The sequence below is a fragment of the Aquarana catesbeiana genome, linkage group LG01 (genome assembly GCF_042186555.1).
Source record: "Aquarana catesbeiana isolate 2022-GZ linkage group LG01, ASM4218655v1, whole genome shotgun sequence".
Classification (NCBI taxonomy): domain Eukaryota; kingdom Metazoa; phylum Chordata; class Amphibia; order Anura; family Ranidae; genus Aquarana; species Aquarana catesbeiana.
Genome location: NC_133324.1, coordinates 681,855,919 through 681,878,730, shown reverse-complemented (window position 1 = coordinate 681,878,730; position 22,812 = coordinate 681,855,919). Strand labels below are relative to the sequence as shown.

At 41.1% G+C, this 22,812-nt stretch overlaps 1 protein-coding gene across 1 annotated transcript in view; it reads right to left on the bottom strand.

Annotated features, from left to right (window-relative positions):
* Nucleotides 1-22,812, bottom strand: part of LOC141111136 (bifunctional heparan sulfate N-deacetylase/N-sulfotransferase 3-like) — a 379,040-nt gene that overhangs the window by 62,602 nt on the left and 293,626 nt on the right. The window contains exon 10 of the mRNA XM_073603175.1: nt 17,739-17,913. Coding sequence (XP_073459276.1) covers nt 17,739-17,913 — 175 coding nt within the window. The remainder of the gene's footprint in view (nt 1-17,738; nt 17,914-22,812) is intronic.

Sequence of the window (22,812 nt, the reverse complement as noted above, 5' to 3'; positions counted from 1 at the left end):
TTTGTTACCACAAATAGAGGTTTCTTTTGATGGTATTTGATCACCTCTGCGGTTTTTATTTTTTGTGCTATAAATGGAAAAAGACCGAAAATTTTGAAAAAAAAACTATATTTTCTACTTTTTGTTGTAAAAAAATCCAATAAACTCAATTTTAGTCATACATTTAGTCCAAAATGTATTCAGCCACATGTCTTTGGTAAAAAAAATGTCAATAAGCGTATATTTATTGGTTTAGTTTCTACAAACTAGGGTACATTTTCTGGAATTTACACAGCTTTTAGTTTATGACTGCCTATCTCATTTCTTGAGGTGCTAAAATGACAGGGCAGTACAAAACCCCCCAAATGACCCCATTTTGGAAAGTAGACATCCCAAGGAAATTGCTGAGAGGCATGTTGAGCCCATTGAATATGATTTTTTTTTGTCCCAAGTGATTGAATAATGACAAAAAAAAAAATGTACAAAAAGTTGTCACTAAATGATATATTGCTCAAACATGCCATGGGCATATGTGGAATTACACCCCAAAATACATTCTGCTGCTTCTCCTGAGTATGGGGATACCACATGTGTAGGACTTTTTGGGAGCCTAGCTGCGTACGGGGCCCCGAAAACCAACCACCGCCTTCACGATTTCTAAGGGCGTAAATTTTTTATTTCACTCCTCACTACCTATCACAGTTTCAAAGGCCATAAAATGCCAAGATGGCACAAATCCCCCCCAAAGGACCCAGGCATGGTGAGTATTTTGCAGCTCTCATTTGTTTTTAAAAATGAAGAAAGAAAAGAACATTTTTTTTTTTCTTTTTTCAATTTTCAAATCTTTGTGACAAAAAGCGAGGTCTGCAAAATACTCACCATACCTCTCAGCAAATAGCTTGGGGTGTCTGCTTTCCAAAATGGGGTAATTTGTGGGGGGTTTGTGCCATCTGGGCATTCCATGGCCTCCGAAACTGTGATAGGCAGTGAGGAGTGAAATCAAAAATTTACACCCTTAGAAACCCTGAAGGTGGGGCTTGGTTTTTGAAGTCCCGTATGCGGCTAGGCTCCCAAAAAGTCTCACACATGTGGTATCCCCGTACTCAAGAGAAGCAACAGAATGTATTTTGGGGTGTAATTTCACATATTCCCATGGCATGTTTGAGCAATATATCATTTAGTGACAACTTTGTGCAAAAAAAAAAAAAAAAATTTGTCTTTTTCCTGCAACTTGTGTAACAATATAAAATATTCCATGGACTCGACATGACTCTCAGCAAATAGCTTGGGGTGTCTACTTTCCAAAATGGGGTCATTTGGGGGGGTTTTGAACTGTCCTGGCATTTTATGCACAACATTTAGAAGCTTATGTCACACATCACCCTCTCTTCTAACCACTTGAAGACAAAACCCTTTCTGACACTATTTGTTTACATGAAAAATTTTTTTTTTTTGCAAGAAAATTACTTTGAACCCCCAAACATTATATATTTTTTTTTAAAGCAAAGGCCCTACAGATTAAAATGATGGGTGTTTAATTTTTTTTTCACACAGTATTTGCGCAGCGATTTTTCAAACACATTTTTTGGGGAAAAAACACACATTTTTAAATTTTAATGCACTAAAACACACTATATTGCCCAAATGTTTGATGAAATAAAAAAGATGATCTTAGGCCGAGTACATGGATACCAAACATGACTTGCTTTAAAATTGCGCACAATTGTGCAGTGGCGACAAACTATATACATTTTTAAAAGCCTTTAAAAGCCTTTACAGGTTACCACTTTAGATTTACAGAGGAGGTCTACTGCTAAAATTATTGCCCTCGATCTGACCTTTGCGGTGATACCTCACATGCATGGTGTAATTGCTGTTTACATTTGACGTCAGACCAACGCTTGCGGGGGGGACAGGGGTGCTTTTTTTTTTTTCTATATTTTTTTTTTTTGCTTTTTTATCTTATTTTTAAACTGTTCCTTTCATTTTTTGTGATAGCAATAGGTAGTGACAGGTACTCTTTTGAAAAAATGGGGTCTTTTAGACCCTAGATCTCTCCTCTGCCCTCAGAGCATCTGACCACACCAAGATCAGTGTGATAAAATGCTTTCCCAGTTTCCCAATGGAGCTGTTTACATCCGGCGAAATCTAAGTCATGAAATGCTCGTAGCTTCCAGCCATAGAGATGATTGAAGCCATTCTGGTCTCTGATCAGCTCTATGGTCAGCTGGCCGAATCACCGGCTGCATTCTCAGGTTCCCTGTTGGGACAGGAGAGCCAGAGGAAAACATGGAAGATGGTGGGAGGGGGGATATTCCCTCCCACTTCTTGTAAAAGCAGTCTAGAGGCCAGTTAGCCACTAGGATTGCTTTTACATGAAATCCGACCGCTGGCTGAAAAGAATGATACCAAGGCATCATTCTGGTATAACCACTCAAAGTCCAGCAACATACCAGTACGTTGCTGGTCCTTGTTGGGCATATATTGTAATGTTTTTTTTCATGCAGCCTGTGGGCTGAACGAAAAAAAGAGATTGATTGGTGGGTATGCCCACCATTAGAATTCCTCTCTTTATCCACCCACTTCTAATGATGGGCATACATGCACCATTTATATATGCCGAAGCATGGGGGCATCCGCCTGAAAAGTTAGGAGCAAATCACTACTCCGACCCTGCTGCCCCTTGCTTCGGCATATATCACCTCCGACAGCGCTGGAGTCATGGCTTTATGTATCGTGGGAGCAAACACTGTTGCTGTCAAGATAAATAAATCCGCGCTGCAGCTGAATGGCGTACCTGAAAACAAAAAAATGGTTAACAATAAAACACAGTAAACAGTAAAGTATAAAAAATTGCATACCCGAAAAGCAAACATGATAAAACATAATAACAATAAAACATTGCAGAATAGAATACAGTAAAAAAAGAGCAGAACAATAGAGAGAGAATAGAGAGAGAGAGAACAATAAAACCACAACTATTTTTGCTGTACCCTACGCTAATACTCAACTAGTGTATGGTAGCGTTCAAAACATTCACCAATGCAAAGACCAGGATTGTCAGGACAGGAGGGACAATAATAGCGGGTGTCATGCCTATATCCGCGCTTGCTGCAGACATGACATCTTTTTTGGGAGGTTCGTTGGGTAGGGGTACTCGGGAGGACATAAAGAAAATGCCTCTCATGCAGCCGACTGCATTTGGTTGGGGATGTGAATGGGGGAAGTATGGGTGCTGCAGAAGTGGTGGGTTCCCAATTAGGATTGGCGAATGCAGCACAAGGGCATTATGGGCACGACGGGCCTATGTTTGTCTTCTTCTTGGTGGCAGCGGGACACTACTTGTACTTGCCACCTCACCAGCTTGAACTGCACTTATAGGACTCGCCACGTAACCAAGTGTTACTGCAGTACTGGTTTGATTACGACCGGGGCGTACTAGGCCGCTGATGCTTGCCAGTTCACCAAAACGCTACCAAAAAATGTTAGCGATCACAGGGATCAGGCCTGACTCTGCGAACGCTGCAGTTATGTGTTTAGTGTTTTGTAAGTGACAGTTATCGATCGATACTGCACTTGGGTGGGCTGGGCTGGGTGGAGGGGCAAAACGCAGGTGCTAGCAGGTATCTTGGCTGATCCCGCTAACACTGCGTTTTTGGGAACCCTAAACTGCTGGGGATGCTAGTATAGATCTGATCGGATCAGATATTGATCCGTTCAGATACTATACCACTAAGGGAGGTGTATGGTGCGTGCGTGGGTGTTAGCGCTACTGGCACTAACCTGACGCTGCCTGGGGCGACGCAGACCCTATCTGACCCTAAAACGTAACTTATATCACTGCTGGGTGATCAGGGGGTTAAACCTTTATTAGGTAATAAACGGCGGGTGCCCTGACACTATAAAAAATAAACTAACTAACCAGCGTCACCCGTAACAGTTATGCGGTGATCACTGGTGAAAGGGTCAACTAGGGGGCAATCAATGGGTTAAAACCTTTATTAGGGGGGCCTGGACTGCTGCAGACCAGGATGGCTGCCTGAACTCCGAGCTCCGCTCCACGGCCTGGAGAACGGCAACCCTCAGCTAACTTCCTCCCCACAGCTTTCACCACCGAAGCGTGGGAGGACAGGGCATGTTGCTGCGGCGTTACAAGCCGCCGAATTCCCGCCGCTTGACTGATTATTACCCAGCAGCCGCCGCCGCCATGCAGAAGACCCAAGATGGTGCAGATGCCAGTAACAGCAACGTCTCCTATAATGTCTCTGAGTGCCTGTCTGCTGCCCCTACAGCGCTGTCTCATAAAGGAGACCCAGCTACAGCATCCACAAGAGATAGTATGGACACCCACCCAGTCCCAAGGAGGACTTCACCCTGACAGAGGTAAGAGGCTGGCTACCTCCCCTGCACACTCCCCAAACAAGGAGCCACATGCCAAAAAGCTGGTATCCCTGCCACTGATAACACTGTCTCTGAAGCAACGCTGAAAGCTATGCTTCTTACACTGCAGCAAGATTTACATAGGGAGCTCCAATTATCAATTTCCCAGATCCATGACAGGATAGACTGCATAGAAGAGCGTACAGATGCTCTGGAGGAAAATTTGCAGGATTACTCTAAAGCGCACAACGAATTGCTAGATGCACATGAACACCATACGGAAGAAATCCACCACATTAAAATGAAATTAGCGGATTTAGAAGACCACTCCAGGCGAAACAATATCAAATTCAGAGGCATCCCTGAGTCGGTCAAACCGAATGAAATAACACCATGCTTGCAGCAACTCATCTCCGCCATACTTCCACGCCTCAGCGCCCATGATACATTAATTGACCGGGCCCACAGAATTGCCAAACCGCCACACCTCTCAGATGACATACCTAGAGATGTTTTGGCGCGCATACATTTCTTCCATGTTAAGGAACAAATCCTCTCCGCAGCCAGATCCTCGAAACCTCTGCCGGCCACTTACGCTAATATTAAACTATTCACTGATCTGTCTCCTGCCACAATGGAAATGCGTAGAGCTTTTGCCCCTGTTACATCTATTCTTCAACAGAGAAAAATAGTGTATAGATGGGGCTTTCCTACGAAGCTGTTGGTTACTCACCAACAAAAGATCGTCCCTATTCTCACTCCAAAAGATGGCTACAAGAAACTCACCAACTGGGGTCTCCTCCCCATTGCTCCTAGAGAAACGGAACAAGCTATTCCCTCATACAAGCCATCCGATTCCAAAAACGCGGTGACTAAAGTGTCCAACAAAATATGACCTTGGTCTAAGCCCAGGTCCCCAGCTTTTCTCCTCTCCAGCCTGGGCGAAACACCTTACCCTTTCCGTTTTCCTCACCACCCCTCAGGTGTAAAGTTGTGCTAAGCACATGGTTCTTTGACTTTTGATGTCATTACAGATTATCCAACAACTGTTTTGTTTCTTTTTCTGAGCTTCAGTTTGTTTGTATTATAGTAACTGATTAGTTTTGTTTTGTCATCTACCTGTAGCACATACGGCATTGATTTATCTGTCTGTATATTTCCCAACTATCAGCGGTAGGTGAAGTCTCTCTCCCTCTGCCCAGGTCCTCCTAAGTGCTCTGCTGTCATGATGCTCTCAATCACCTCCCTCAATGTTAAAGGCCTAAACTCGCCATTTAAACGCAACCTTCTATGGAAGGAAGCATTACAACAGCGTGCAGACGTAATCTGTGTTCAAGAGACACACTTTTCTAAACTTAAACAACTCCAGTGTATTCACAAAAAAAATGCTTCTTTGCAAATGCCTCTAAAAAAAGAGAGGAGTGATGATTGCCATTAATGCGGCAGTAGATTTCAAACTCCACCATTGTGTAAGTGACGAGGATGGCAGATTCTTAATCCTATCAGCCACGTTTGATAACCACCCTCTCACTTTAGTCAACATTTATGCCCCCAACACAGCCCAAAAAAAATTCTATGCCAACCTCTTTGCCAAATTGACTCCTTTTAGATCTTCACCCTTGATACTTTGTGGAGACTTTAATGAAGTAATTAATCCTACGCTAGATACTTCCAATCCTCCAAGATGTAGGCCCTCAGCATTATCCACTATTCTTAAATGAGAGGATTTACAGTCAGGTCCATAAATATTGGGATATTGACACAATTCTAATCTTTTTGGCTCTATACACCACCACAATGGATTTGAAAATGAACAAGATGTGCTTCAACTGCAGACTTTCAGCTTTAATTTGAGGGTATTTACATCCAAATCAGGTGGACGGTGTAGGAATTACAACAGTTTGTATATGTGCCTCCCACTTTTTAAGGGACCAAAAATAATGGGACAGATTAACAATCATCCATCAAACTATCACTTTTTAATACTTGGTTGCAAATCCTTTGCAGTCAATTACAGCCTGAAGTCTGGAATGCATAGACATCACCAGACGCTGGGTTTCATCCCTGGTGATGCTCTGCCAGGCCTCTACTGAACTGTCTTCAGTTCCTGCTTGTTCTTGGGGCATTTTCCCTTCAGTTTTGTCTTCAGCAAGTGAAATGCATGCTCAATCGGATTCAGGTCAGGTGATTGACTTGGCCATTGCATAGGATTCCACTCCTTTCCCTTAAAAAACTCTTTGATTGCTTTTGCAGTATGCTTCGGGTCATTGTCCATCTACACTTTGAAGCGCCGTCCAATGAGTTCTGAAGCATTTTGCTGAATATGAGCAGATAATATTGCCTGAAACACTTCAGAATTCATCCTGCTGCTTTTGTCAGCAGTCACATCATCAATAAATACAAGAGAACAAGTTCAATTGGCAGCCATACATGCCCACGCCATGACACTACCACCACCATGCTTCACTGATGAGGTGGTATGCTTTGGATGAGCAGTTCCTTTCCTTCTCCATACTCTTCTCTTCCCATCACTCTGGTACAGGTTGATCTTGGTCTCATCTGTCCATAGGATGTTGTTCCAGAACTGTGAAGGCTTTTTTAGATGTTGTTTGGCAAACTCTAATCTGGCCTTCCTGTTTTTAAGGCTCACCAATGGTTTACATCTTGTGGTGAACCCCCTTGTATTCACTCTGGTGAAGTCTTCTCTTGATTCTTGACTTTGACACACATACACCTACCTCCTGGAAAGTATTCTTGATCTGGCCAACTGTTGTGAAGGGTGTTTTCTTCACCAGGGAAAGAATTCTTCGGTCATCCACCACAGTTGTTTCCCGTGGTCTTCCGGGTCTTTTGGTGTTGCTGAGCTCACCGGTGCGTTCTTTCTTTTTAAGGATGTTCCAAACAGTTGATTTGGCCACACCTAATGTTTTTGCTATCTCTCTAATGGGTTTGTTTTGTTTTTTCAGCCTAACGATGGCTTGCTTCACTGATAGTGACAGCTCTTTGGATCTCATATTAAGAGTTGACAGCAACAGATTCCAAATGCAAATAGCACACTTGAAATTAACTCTGGACCTTGTATCTGCTCTGTGTAAATGGGATAATGAGGGAATAACACACACCTGGCCATGGAACAGCTGAGCAGCCAGTTGTCCCATTACTTTTGGTCCCTTAAAAAGTGGGAAGCACATATACAAACTGTTGTAATTCCTATACTGTTCACCTGATTTGGATGTAAATACCCTCAAATTAAAGCTGAAAGTCTGCAGTTAAAGCACATCTTGTTCGTTTCATTTCAAATCTATTGTGGTGGTGTAAAGAGCCAAAAAGATTAGAATTGTGTCAATGTCCCAATATTTATGGACCTGACTGTATATGAGTCTTGAAGGTGCATGCACGATATGGAGAGAGACTACACCTACTTCTCCCCACCGCATCATTCTTACTCCCTAATTAACCTGTTTATAACAGATAAGCATCTGCTACAGTCTATCACCGCTTCCCATATAGGAACCATATCGTGGTCCGATCATGCCCCAGTCACGATCAAGCTAGCATCCCCTTCACAAACCACCAGACATACGGTTTGGAGATTGAACACCTCCCTCCTTAATAATCCCACTTTTGAGTCTCAGATACAGTCCGAGATTGACAATTATTTCCAGCAAAATGTAAATTCTGTTACTGACCACGCTATTGTTTGGAATGCTCATAAGGCTTGTCTACGGGGTCTTTTCATAAAACTTGGGGCCCAAGCAAAGAAAAAACACTCCCATATTACTGAGTCCCTCCTAAAACAAATTAGATCTCTTGAACTCACGAACAAGAGATCCCCCTCTAGTAATATCTCCATAGAACTTAAAAATCTTAGACTCCAACTTAGTGATTACCTTCGCAAAAATGTTGACTATTACATCAAGAGACTATAATTACAGACCTACTCATCAGCCAATAAACCAGGGAAATTTATGGCCAGACAATTTAAAAAGCAAATCTCCAACAGGAGAATCGCCTTTCTCACTGGTTCTCAAGGACAGCACCTGACTAATCCACTAGATATTGCCAATGAATTTGGCTATTTTTACGCAAAACTTTACAATCTTATGGAAACAGACCCCCAATCTGCTCCTTCCCAAACTGACATAGCAAAATTTCTATCCTCTATCTCCCTCCCCTCTATTTCTTCAGAACAACTTGACCTCTTAGCAGCTCCTTTCTCACATGATGAAATCCAAAAATTGATAAAAAACTTACCACTACATAAGGCACCAGGACCTGATGGACTACCCAATGAGTACTATAAACGCTTCACCCAACCCTTAGTCCCCCATCTATGTGACATGTACTACCAATTTGCAGCCACAGGCATAATTCCTAAGGAATCCCTAGATGCCTTAGTGGTCACCATTCCCAAACCGGGAAAGGCCCCAGACATCCCCGTCAATTACCGATCTCACTCCTTAATACAGATACAAAACTTTATGCCAAACTTCTTGCACAATCTCCACTATCATCCCACAGATTATTCATCCTGATCAAGTGGGATTTGTGCCCGGCAGACAGGCCTCAGATGGAACCAGACGTTTTATTGACCTTATTCAATGGACGGAGCATATTCGAGCGCCTTCTCTCTTCCTGTCTTTGGATGCAGAGAAGGCGTTCGATAGGGTTTATTGGCCATACATGGAGGCAGTGCTCCGCAAATTTGGACTGTCGGGCACCTTTCTTACTGCCATATTAGGTTTGTACACTCACCCATCTGCACGCATTTGGACTTCGGGTGTCATCTTCAACCCCTTCCAGATTACTAATGGCACCAGACAGGGGTGTCCGTTGTCCCCTCTAATATTTGCCATGATAATGGAACCCTTAGTGCAATTTATTAGATCTGACCCATCGATCTCGGGGATAAAAATTGGAGAAATTGATCATAAAATTGGCCTATACGCAGATGACGTGATTATTGCCCTAGCCAATCCTTTGTTGTCCCTACCTGCAGTCCAAAGAGTCCTGGAAATGTTCAGCGCTGTATCTATGTATAAGTTGAATCACAGTAAATCCCTAATGCTTAATCTCGGCCTAGATCCTCAGATTGTAAAAACCATTACCTCTAGCTCACCATTTGCTTGAGCCCCCAACTTTTTTCTCCCATATTTGGAAATCCATCTAACGTTCCCTAGCCAGATATTATTGAGAACCAACCTAGAAGACCTTGTGGGCAAGCTCACATGGCTAGTAAAAGAACTAAGTAAGGTTCCAGCCTCTTTGGCTGTTAGGGTAGCTCAGGCAAAAATGTATTTACTTCCCCATGTCTTATATTTTTTTTTGTACAATACCCCTACCCCTAGCGCAAAACCAGATCAAGAAACTCCAGGGGATCAATAATGGTTTCATCTGGCAACAAAAACGGCCTAGAGTAAAAAAAGCTATACTTGTAACCCCAGTTCAACACGGAGGCTTAGGTGCACCAGACATCCAAGCATATCACCGAGCAACTATTTTAGACCAACTGAAATCTTGGTGGTCAGATTAACCATCACACAACCTGGAAACAAATCGAAGCCACCATACTGCTTACGAACAATAAACTCTTCCTCGCCGCGTTATGGCTTAATTTTCATCCTAAGCGGTACCCTCTCGATACCATCACATCCTCCATAAGAGTCTGGTCCGCAATACTGCAACTCACTGGTGGGATATCAGTGGACACTCTAACAACATTACCCATTGAGGCGCTGCACGTTATCTCCCCAGACTTACCCCTTTTGGAATGGACAAAAGCCGGCATCACAAGCTTTGATATGCTTTTCTCGCCATCAGGCTTGCATACCTTCGAACATCTAACACAACAGTTTGGTCTATCCAAACACACGTTCTTTCTCTACTTGCGGATTAGATTCAGCCTGTCAAGACTGCGCTGGTCAACCTCGGACTGTGTCTTGCTCCCCCTGATCAAGTTCTACAACCTGGATGCATCCAAGACCAAAGGAATCTCTTTAATGTATAAACTGCTCACCAAGCCAGCTACCGACCTGCTATCTTCCTCCACACAGTATTGGTCCTCTTTTTATATCATCCACCTCCAGTTCTACAGTGGCAGAAAGCCCTCACACTGACTCTACGCCTGTCTCACTGTATTAACCATTGGGAATCACTACAGAAGCTTTTTCACAAATGGTACTTTACCCCAGAAAGGCTAGCGAGGATATACCCGAATACCTCACCCAAATGCTGGAGAGGCTGTGATAAAACTGGATCTCTGTCACACATATGGTGGGAGTGCCACCTCATCAGGAATTTTTGGAGGATGGTACAAAATCTGATTGGATCTTTGTGTAGTTTATCCCCGCTTATGTCCCCACTCGACCTGCTCCTGGGACTCTCGATCCCCACATGGCCGAAACACTTGCAAACACTGGTCACACACATCCTCATAGCAGCAAGATTAATGATTGCGAAGAAATGGAAATTAACGGATCCTCCCTTATTAAAAGATACCATTTGTTTACTCAACTTGCATTTCCAGATGGAATTTTCCTTCGCCGAGGCCAACATGTCCATTAATCGATTTAATAAAACGGTGAAACCCTGGATCTCTGACTCTAGAAGTTCACCACTGTGCTAGCAATATTAACTTTCCCTAGATTGGATACCACATTTTTCACCCTTTCCATCACATTCTCCTACATCCACCTTTTTATGACAATCAATGCAGTTCCCATTGTTTATCTTATTACCTTTATTACCTATGGGAGCTCACCTCCCCACTAAGCTACCGATCGGTACAATGATATTATAAGCTTTTCTATGTTTTTGTTATGCAGATGTTTATCTAATGATAAACCTTTAGTCTTGATGTAGCTTGATAGAGGCTACATATAAGTACTCTCTTACCATTTTTGCTGTTTATATAAGCATAATAATGCTAGGGTATGCCCAATTGGCGATGTTCTGTATTCCTTTTTTTTTTCTCTTTCCTACTATACAATAAAAACTTTAAATAATAGAAAAAAACTTTATTAGGTAGTATATGGGGGTCCCTGATGCTATAAAACGCTGATGGCAAACCTATATATTTACCTCCCTAACTAGCATCACCAGTGACACTAATACAGTGATCAGAAAAACAATCGCTTAGTGACACTGGCGACGGGGGGTGATCAAGGGGTTAAAACTTTATTAGGTGGGGTTAGGGGGTACCCTAGACCTAAAGGGGGCCCAACACTACCTGCCCTACCACTTATAACTGTTACAAACTGACACCAATGCAGTAATCAGAAAAAAAAACTGCTAATAGTGTCACTGTGACGGGGGGGGGGGGGGGTGATCAGGGGGTGATCGGGGGGTGATCGGGGGGTGATGGGGGGTGAAATGTGTGCCTAGAGTGTTTTACTGTATGTGTTGTGTTGTGCACTTACTCAGATGTCTTCTCTCCTCGGCGCCAGGCACGTGATTTTGCCTGCCTGTGCCATTCTGCCGCAGTATATCTGCGTTAGGCGGTCGGCAAGTGGTTAAAGGGGGCTTCCAGATTTTAATAAGCTCCCTGCCTGCAGATTCCCACAATCAGAGAACCAGGGTTGTGGAGAAGAGGCCCTTGTCCTTATCAACATGGGGACAAACTGCTTTGCCCGGGACACCCCCCCGGAAAGGTATCCTCCCTGTGTTGAGAGTATGCGGCCTTGTATGGTTGAACTTTGAAGAGGGAGGCATTGAAGTTATTTATGTGTGTTTTGTTTTGTACATGATATTCCCCCTTAAATCCACAACAGACCCTTATGAAGGATAAGTGTTCTAGTATGAAATTGAGGAGGAAATCCCACTATTTTGATTTTTTATTATTCTTGCTGTAGGATGTGTTACAGTTTAAAACATTAGCTGCTTATTTACATTTCTCTGCTGGCTTCTTTTTTTTTTTATTTGCTTGGGGACCTCTAAAGGTCCCCTTAGAATTCATTATGGACCATTAAAAGACAGGTATGTAAGTTAGAGGGTCCCAGTGCCAATTTATAAAAAGAAAAGTATGGTGACATGAAAAATGTAATTCACAGGCAATTTAAACAGAATTTTTTCTTTGTAATTGTCAGTTATACTGTAGAAGTACAACATATAAATATGCTGCTTCACACACAGATTTAAGATATCCTTAAAGCATTTTTTAAAGGAACAGGGGATTTTTAATGTTTTACCTGAAACATTAATTGCCATTTGTTTGATACCTTATTCCTATTAGCTTTGAAAAATGCCAGAATTATGTCAAAGATTCGTCTCTTATTGGCTTCAATGGAGTTCAGCTTACCATTCATAACTTGTGAGCTGTTCAGCAAATGCCCTGCGAACTGAACCCAGGTAAATTCAGGTCATCCCTACTCACAAACTGAAATTGGCAATTAAAAAACAACATTTGTGAGACAAGTTTATACCTTACTCTAGTCCGTGGTCATGTGAAGCTCTGCACCTACTCTTTCAGTAGTGTAAAGCGAATATCCAAAGCTGCATCCAAGCTCACTAGCTGGTCTTCTGGACCCCATGGAAAACCTCCTGATGAACGCTTCTTTCCTCTTATGGGAAGCATCCAAGTCACCAGAGAGCAATGTGATCACTTAAAGAAGGACCCTCCCTCACTACAGTTCAGAAGAAAAAAGACTCGGGACCCAGTCTGTCATGTTACTTAATTTCAGGTAAGAAATTAAGAATTTTATTTTATTTTGTTTAAATGTAAACATGCATTTTGTTAGGGTAGTTAGTTACTTAGGCATCTGGAGTATCACTTGGAATCAGTGTACACACAGATCCTGTATAGCGCTACTAACTGAAGGAGCTCTGGGATTAGTTATGACCATACATAGGGCTGTGATTTAAGCAGTGGTAAGTGGACATCAGGGAGGTTCTGAGGAAGGGGGGTTGAGCCCCAGAAACTCATCAGCCATTTTCAATATTAACTGTTGACAGGCACTCTTTTGGATTCTAGTGGTATTTGTTGGTTTTCTATCCTTCCAACCCATGTGCTTTGGTGATCTGATCACCTTGATATGCCAATTGATTTTTTATGTTTGCTAGGAGATTATTCACATTTTATTATATATTCTTTATTAAGAGTATACATACTTCACAAGGCCAGTGTGCTCTCTGGTGGCTCTGATTATGTATAGTACCAGATTTCCCTAGCTGTTAAAAGAGCTGCCTGCAGTGATGCAAGAATAAAGAAGACATTTGTATACATGGTTTCAAGATACACCAGCTGGCCTCACTAATTGCTATGGGACTAAAACATTTGTGAAATATTTTGAAATGTGTTCCATGCATTTAAAGGAAATTCTACTCAAATCAGTTGTATTGTTGCAATATTGCAATATTGCCACAATTAATATGGCGTGATTCTGCCACTTTTGGACAAAAACACTTTTATTTTGCCCATTCAGGTTAAAATGACTGTGCCGCCTGATAGCCTATTCCCTCAGCAAAATACACACCGTGATTAGTGATCCACGCTTCTTCCCTGTCCCCAGCTCTGCTTCAACCCTCACTCCATTGCTCTGGACAGAGGTATGGGGATGCATGTTACCATGTGACAGTATTCAAGCCTGAGTGGAGGATGAGTAGGGATGCCACACATCTGGGTAAGTTCTGATACTATGTGATACCAGATCTTACCCAAGGCGGAGTCCTGGAGCTTTAAAACAGAAAGGGGGTGTGAATAAATAAGCATACCTTGCTGGGAAAGAGGGGGGGTATCAAGAGCCACTGTTATTTTGCTCTGAATTAGCAAAATGACCACGTCTCTTAAAAGCCCACAACAACACAAAATAGATTTATTTTTGCACATCCCTCCCTCCCACCCTTCTCTCTAACACAGTGGACAAATACCTTGTGTTGGATGATCATGTGACCATGGCTTAAGATAAGTAAAACTGGGGATATTTTTCTTTTTTTTCTTATCCCAGTGATTAAATGGGGTAGGGACATTTTTATCATGGAGTTGGGCTTTAATTAAGCTGTGTTAATGATAATAGGGTTGAAAAAAAAAAATCATGGGAATGCCAACATGATTTGTTGATTTGTTACTCTAAACTGCAGGCACATATACATTTTATTACTCCAGCCTATTTGAAAGCTGTTTTTCTATACCAATTATCATGTAGAAATATGTTTAGCTTGGAAATATCAGTTATTTTTATGCAAATAAATGCATGAAAACAGAGAAAATACATTTGCTTCATTTGATTGAATTTAGTAAACCCATAAACGTATGCAGGATTATACGTTTTATGTTCAGCTAGAAATATAAAAAGTAAGATGCGGAATAACATAAAACACAATTAAGACCCTGTACTATCATTTTTCACTCTATGCTATTGCCACTATGTATAATAATGCAGGTGTGATCTGCGTTTTGCTGCTTTTCCACATTGCTACATCTTGTTCTTTTCCTAGAAATTACTTTTGCAATCAAAGTTCTCCCTTGCTTGCTGTCTATACCACTTGAGTTGATTATATATTTCTCTGCTGTTCTGGGCTGTCTCTGCATTCCGGACTTTGTAGCTGCTTTATGAAATTAGACCAAAGCGCAATGTTTTGTCTTAAGCGCCCTCAAAATGAATTACTCAGGCTCTGAATTTGTTCCCATTGCTAGAAAATGCAATGACTTTTGAACAGGGAAAGAAAATTCATATCTGAAGTGCCCCAGATATTCAGAGAATGTCTAATTCTGCTTGAGGATAAAAATGATGTCATATACTGTACAGTATCATCTATTATGAAGTCACATTTGGTTTAATTTTATCTGAGTCATAGGTATTTATTGGAATTTATTCCAATGATACAATAAAACTTTCCCTGTTTTTCACAAAGGTGCACAGTATCTGGAGAATAGTTCAGTTGCCATGACAGCAACACACTAAGACAGAAGTCTCTTCATACAATAGAACCGAAGCCCAAGCACAAGCAAAGTTACTTGGTATATGAAGTTCAGTACAATAAATAATACTGTACTTTTGGGAGGCCAAAAAATGCTCTTCAAATGCCTAGATAACATAGAAGAATGATATTACACATCAGGGGTGTCCTCCTTAAAGCAGACCTTTACTTCAGAAATTATTTTTTCTTCCCTACATTCCCCACCTCCCCAATATATAAAAGCCCTTTTTTAATTTAAGTATTTTGTTTTTTACTCCGGTTTGACCCCTCTGCCATTCTCAATTAGGTGAAACAAATGTGTCCTACTCCTGCAGCCTCCTAGGATATCCTTGTCACATATCCTAGGAGACTGCAGCATCATACACATACATTGGTCGACAAGCAGACCTGGAAGAGCATTGCCAGGACCAGCTGAAGGAACCCAAAAGAGACAGCCAGATCCTGATGATATCAGAGAGGATTATGGCGACACAGGAGCAGTGACAGCAGAGTTTTGGACCACAGAAGAACACTATTGGATTCACTGAGCAAACAATAATGTTTTCCAATGAGAACCCTACATTACTGGTAAGAGGGGATAGGAAAAAAAAATCAGGGGGAGGTGAGGTTCCAAGGAATCAATTTTTTAAGAAGCGTGAATGCATATTTTAGACAAGGAGGACAACTGGTTTGCAAGAGGCATGAAGTAGGCCATCAACCTAGGACAACGCTTGCTAAACATGGGTGTGGGTCTTTGAAATCCACTAACATAGTCTAGGTACTTAAGCCCTATTGTGTATTTAGGCTGGGTTCACACTTGTGTGATGTTGGACATCGCATGTGATTCGCACTGTACTCCTGTGCAGATCACATGAGATGTCTATTTAGCCATACACATTGTATGACTGAATTTGCATCACATTCGCACCAAAATAGTGCAGGACCCTTTTTTTGGTCCGCACTGGAATTAGATCACATGGGTGTTCACACCTATGCGATCCGATTCCTGCACCATTTGGCAGTTCGCACTGTGATCTGCAAGCCGATCTGGGGGTGTCATTAACTTTGCATTGACACCCGCAACGGTTCGCAGATGTCAGTGTAATCCGCCGGTAGGTGACATGCGATGCGGGAACACGCACAGCAATCGTGCAGGTTCCTGCATCACATATAAGTGAACTGGCACTTAGAGTCAGTCACACCATGTATGCAACTACACCCAAAATAGTGTTATTTATTGATAGAGAAACACTTATCCATCACCCATGTTGCTATCAACCACAAACACACGGTTAAAGAAATAAAATCCAAAAAAGGTTTATTGTATAACTTCTATTTTTCTCCAAAATAGCTATAGAGTATAGGGATCCTAGCTAGAGGATGTTGTAGAAGTTGAGTTTTGCTAAAATGCACTTAAACATCAGAAATAGTTACATGGTTAGGTTTACCAAAAGGCACATGTCAATCAATTGATCCCAGTTAAGTGTAAAGTTCCTATGATGAATGGCCTTTAGTTGCCCACAAACTTTTAAGTCTGTCCACTCAGTCCAGCTCTAGCACAGCTGACTCTTGGTTTGGCCATACATCAACACTTAATAATCTAGACAATATCTGAGCTAGATTTCTAGCTCACATGAAGGACAATTGAAGCTGATACCATCTAAAAAAAAAAATAAGATATACAGGTTTTCCTTAAATTAATTTGCAAAGGTAATTGGCCCTCTTCATATATCTGCCATTGTTAACGAGTAGCTTCTGGCGATATTTACCAGAAAATATTTACCATAAACATATACCTTGGCTTCTGACCACTGTAACAATAAGTGTGATGTTACTGGCCACATTATGGTATTCTGGCAAAACCAATGACTACAAATATTGAGAGAATATGTTCCTGTGCAGTGTTGGAGTGTATTTTCATGAGATTTGGGGTCCTCAGGTCTCCCAGGATCCAACTGGAAGACTGAGTATTGTCGCCCTTACTGGGGTCGGAATCTGGGATATAAGGTAAGTAGTTGTTCCTTTATGTCCTAATGTTTGATTGTTTTTAATCTTAATTTAAATTTTATATATAGGGGGGGAGGGTCAGGGCTCTTTAGAAAACAAGCATATCCACAACATGTGGATTTAGTGAGTGGGCTATCTAAGTACAAAGGGAAATTGGCAGTCAGAAAACTACAAACATACAGCAAGTAGGCTTTGTCAGCAGAAAGAGTTTAAATGCAAGCTATTTATGGTTTTACTGGAGTATACCGTATTTATAAGCTTTAGGTATTCTGGATAATGAATTTAATTTATCCTTTCATAAGTACCACTGTGAAGGCACTATTTTAAAGTGATGTAGAAACAGGGCTTCCCCACTTATAATTACATTAATGAACCAATTTAGCACCCCATCTATAAATATGTTTGTTTATACAAGGTGTAAAAAGCAATGTGCTCATTTAAGTGTTGGCCTTGGTGTTGTTTTCAGTGCAGATTCTCACCTGATACCAAGAATAGGCTCTATCTGAAGGGTCAATGAGAATGATGATAATTTTTGCCTTTGGAATTAAAGCAGCTGCTCTTTTTGGAGCTTCTTCAGAGTGGAAATAGTTAGCACTTTTTTCAAACACCAAATCTGTAGTTACATTTGATGGGGTTGGGAAGAAATCCATATACCTGAGAAAATAAATGAAGCTGTAATTATTTCTCATTGTATTGTGTATAGACACAAAGATATAACACTGCTACAATGTCATGAATTTTTCAGTTCACTATTAGTATATAAGTAAAATCACTAATCTCAACAAATTAGGCTGAAACTGAGGCAGATATTTTATATAGAAACGCTAAATAATTTTGTTTGTATTCATAAAAATCATTGCATGTATTTTAATGCAATTATTGTGAGTTCCTGAATTTGTGTTGATATTAGACTGCAATTTATATCATAGCTCTAGGAATGCAAAAAAGGATGGCCAGTGTTTAAAGTTATTGTAACCTGGCAGCACCGAACATGTGCTGAGAAGGAATGGGTGAACTGGAGGAAAGAGTCAAATAATGTCTATTCAGTGTGTCACTACTCCTTTGTTGTCCAGTCAACACAGTGTTCTTGACTAAGATTTGCTGCTACTTTTGCAGTAGAGTTTAAATTGGTTTTAAGGCCAAAACATTTTTTTTACCATAATGTATTTATTGCATGAGACCCCTTTCACACTGAGGCATTTTTCGGGCGCTTTTGGGCTAAAAATAGCGCCTGTAAAGTGCCTGCAAAATGCCTCCCCTGCAGTCCCAGTGTGAAAGCCAGAGTGCTTTCACACTGGGGCGCTGTGCTGGCAGGATGTTAAAAAAGTCCTGCAAGTAGCATCTTTGGGGCAGTGGAGGAGCGGTGTATACACCGCTCCTCCACTGCTCCTGCCTATTGAAATGAATGGGCACCGCTGCTGAAGTGCCTGCAAAGCACTTTGGCAGCGGCGCTACATGGGCGCATTTAACCCTTTATTCGGCCACTAGCGGGGGTTAAAAGTGCCCCGCTAGTGGCCAAATAGTTGCACTAAAATGACGGTAAAGCACAGCTAAAACTAGCGGCTGTGCACGTCTGCAGCTGTTCTTTACCCTAATTTCCTGGTTTCTCAGCTCCCACACTGCTATCAATCAAAACCACTGATAAGGGAGCGGGGGGGGGGGCAGGGCCAGCAAGCCCATATGAGTGCCCCCATAGTAATCATCTTTCTATGGAGGCACTTGCCAGAGGGGAGGAGCCAGGAGTGCCAGTGGGAGACCCAAGAAGAGGAGGGTTGGGGTTGCTCTGTGCAATGAAATGCACAGGTATGTAAAAACCTGTTTGTTATTATTATTTTTTTTTGTAAGAGCGTTTACAATCACTTTAAAGATCTGGCTGAGTTACATGGTTAGGTTTACCAAAAGACACATGTCAATTAAATGATCCCAGTTAAGTGTTAAGTTCTTATGATGAATGGCCTTTAGTTGTCAACACACTTTTAAGTCTGTCCACTCAGTCCAGCTCTTCCACAGCTGACTCTTGGTTGTCAATCAATTGATCCCAGTTAAGTGTAAAGTTCCTATGATGAATGGCCTTTAGTTGCCCACAAACTTTTAAGTCTGTCCACTCAGTCCAGCTCTAGCACAGCTGACTCTTGGTTTGGCCATACATCAACACTTAATAATCTAGACAGTATCTGAGCTGGATTTATAGCTCACATGGAGGACAACAGAAGCTGATACCATCTAAATAAAAAAATAAGATATACAGTTTTTCCTTAAATTAATTTGCAAAGGTAATTGGCCTTCTTCATATATCTGCCCTTGTTAACGAGTAGCTTCTGGCGATATATACAGAGTATATATATATATATATATATATATATATATATACACACACACACACACACATATACATACATATATATATATATACATTATAGGAAAAGAGAGAAAATATTTACTATTAATATACCTTGGCTTTTGACCACTGTAACAATAAGTGTGATGTTACTGGCCACATTATGGTATTCTGGCAAAACAAATGACTCCAAATATTGAGAGAATATGTTCCTGTGCAGTGTTGGAGTGTATTTTCATGAGATTTGGGGTCCTCAGGTCTCCCAGGATCCCACTGGAAGACTGAGCATTGTTGCCCTTACTGGGGTCGGAATCTGGGATATAAGGTAAGTAGTTGTTCCTTTATGTCCTAATGTTTGATTGATTTTAATCTTAATTCAACATTTTTATATAGGGGGCGGAGGGTCAGGGCTCTTTAGAAAACAAGCATGCCTAGCAATTTTGCTTACGTTTATGAAATTGGCAGCACAAAATTAGAAACCCTTTAACAGAAATGGTTTCTAAATAGAGTTTAATTGTGCAGTTATTTGTTTGCCTAATATTTTAACTTCACCCAAAAGTGATGATTTGTAAGTGTAGCCTAATGCTCTATAATAGTCACTGATATATCTTGGTCACCGCAGGCCTGAGATATCTGTTCCAAGTGCATGTTCCGTCATCCATTGCATTTTCCATAACAATAATAAATTACAAATCCAACATATTATAGAAATGACGTTAACATCTCTACAGATCAGGAAACTGTGGCACAGCAATCTGGCCCTGGAATCCCCAACATATTTAGTAAACATTATGTAATACTTTAAGAAAGATCTAATCAGAGATTGCTTTGCATTCATTGAGAAAATACAAAGCTTTCTCTGAATGGCACCAGTGAACAATCTCCTGTGTTTAAAATGCAGCAAGGAAGTTGCTCGGCAAAGGACCCGGAAACTACTGGAGATCATTGTAGTAGCGGTGCTTATTACAGTGGTTTCCAGCTTCCAGGGGGGATTGGCCAGGTATAGTAAATACATAGTAACCTTGGTTCAAACTGGACCAATGTTACTATGTGAAAAATGCCCATACCTGGAATTCATCCTTAATGCGGGAAACTGCATCAAATGTTTTAGCTACGTCCAGATAAACTGCATCCACTATCTTCTCTTTATCCAAATTATTGTTCACTTCCTCTTAAAATGATATTAAGTTGGTCTGACATGAACGAGCCTTTCAAAATCCATGCTGGGTGTTACTTTTGATACCATTTTTACAGGTTAATACTCAGTCCCTTACAATTCTTTCCAATGCCTTGCATGCTATTGATGTAAGTCTGACTGGTCTGCAGCTACCTGGTATATATCTCATCCCTTTTTTTCAATATCAGTACCACATTTGCTTTTTGCCTATCAGGTGGTGCCATTCCAGTCAGTAAATTTTCCTTAAAAAAATGAATAAATGGCCTGGCTATAACTTGGCTAAGCTCCTGAGGACTCGTGGGTGTAAGCCAGCTTGTGCTGGGGATTTGTTCATATGAAGTTTTTCTAATCTTTTCTGTAGGTGACTGAGGTGCCTCAAGTCCGCTGTATAAACTGAATGTAGCTCCTACAAATTAATTAACTATCTAATGTAATGAATTAAATCACCATGACCAAATGATTTTCACTTGGTGATTTTAGGTAAGTCTAGCATGCAGAGTATTTAGAAAAAGGCTTAAAAACATGGACATAATAGTCTATCAACATCTGAATTATCTCACTAACTGCTAGATGGCTTCTGTATTATGTGGACCTGACAATCCTTTTCAATATTTTACAAAAATAAATAAATTCAAAGAAAAACCTTTAAACACCCCCGTGTCTGACATTTTATAAAATAAACTTTGAATACAGTTAAGATCTCCTGGGTGTTGTAATTTAACTTCACATCCAAAAAGCTGACTGGAGAAAAGCAAGTTATTAGATGTCAACTAAGAATAGCTGAGGTAATGATTAAAGCCCTGCTTGTAATTCAGCACAAGCCAGCAGTGTCTAGCAGTCATTTTGCTTCCCAGGGTTAGTGAAAGTAAGGTTTTATAACGGTACAGAGTAATCAATGGTCAACAGAAGTAAAATAAATTGACTTAATGGAATAAAGTTCAGACTTGTGAAACTTGCTGAAAATTACCTATAAAAAAAAAAAAAAAAAGATAGATATGATTGATATGTGAAAGCATATATAATATGTCACGGTCTAGATACAATGGCCACTTTTTACTGTTCACTTTTGAAATAATAGCTCAGTATTAGTTTGTTGAAACACAGCACAGTCAGCGGGCATTGGGGAGCTTGCCTCATATTTGGTTAGTTTATGATCTCTGACTCACATGAGACAAAGGACTGTTTTGCTGCAGAGGAAAGGAAATCAGCTCTGTTTTATTGTTCTTATAGTAATGTAGTATCTTGGTTTGCTCAAGAGAGCTCCTGTTTTTCAAATTCATAGGCACAGCTTGACTGGAGTTTGGCTCGCTGTTGCCCAATATTGTTCTGTGATATAAAATAATATACACACTTGCATAGACCTACACTTGTATATTTGAATAGCAACAAAAACACAGAGACCTGAGGGGAGTGTTCCAAGATGCCAACATCTTTCAAGGTGGACCCCACAATTTGATAATAGAATCAGTTTGCACTCTTACAACCTTATTTGTTATTTGCACAATATATTATGCATTTGATACAATTGTTTGAGCCTTGTATGCTGTATTGTTTACTAAGGATGAGCCGAACACCCCCCCCCCGGTTCGGTTCGCACCAGAAAAAGTGTCAAAAATAGTAAAAAAGACACTTTGGAACAAGTCCTTTATTAAAAGATAAAAAAATAAATAAATAAATAAAAATGTCCCATGATGTAGAGCGATCTCATGCCACCGACGAGCCGAAAAAAAGGAAAAAAAAAAAGCCGCAACAGCTCCGCCTCCATGGGAGGCTCCCGCCAAGTGACGCTTCTTCTCGGTGACAGCTGTTATATAGCTGAGGGTGGGGCCACGCGTTGATGTAAATGGGTGACCCCGCCCCCTCTGACACCACATGACATCAGAGGATGGTGGGGTCACCTGTTTACATCATCGAGTGGCTCTGCCCTCAGCTATATAACAGCTGTCACCGAGAAGAAGCATCACTCGGTGGAAGCCTCCCATGGAGGCGGAGATGTTGCGACTTTTTTTTCTTTTTTTGGCTCGTCGGGTGGACTGAG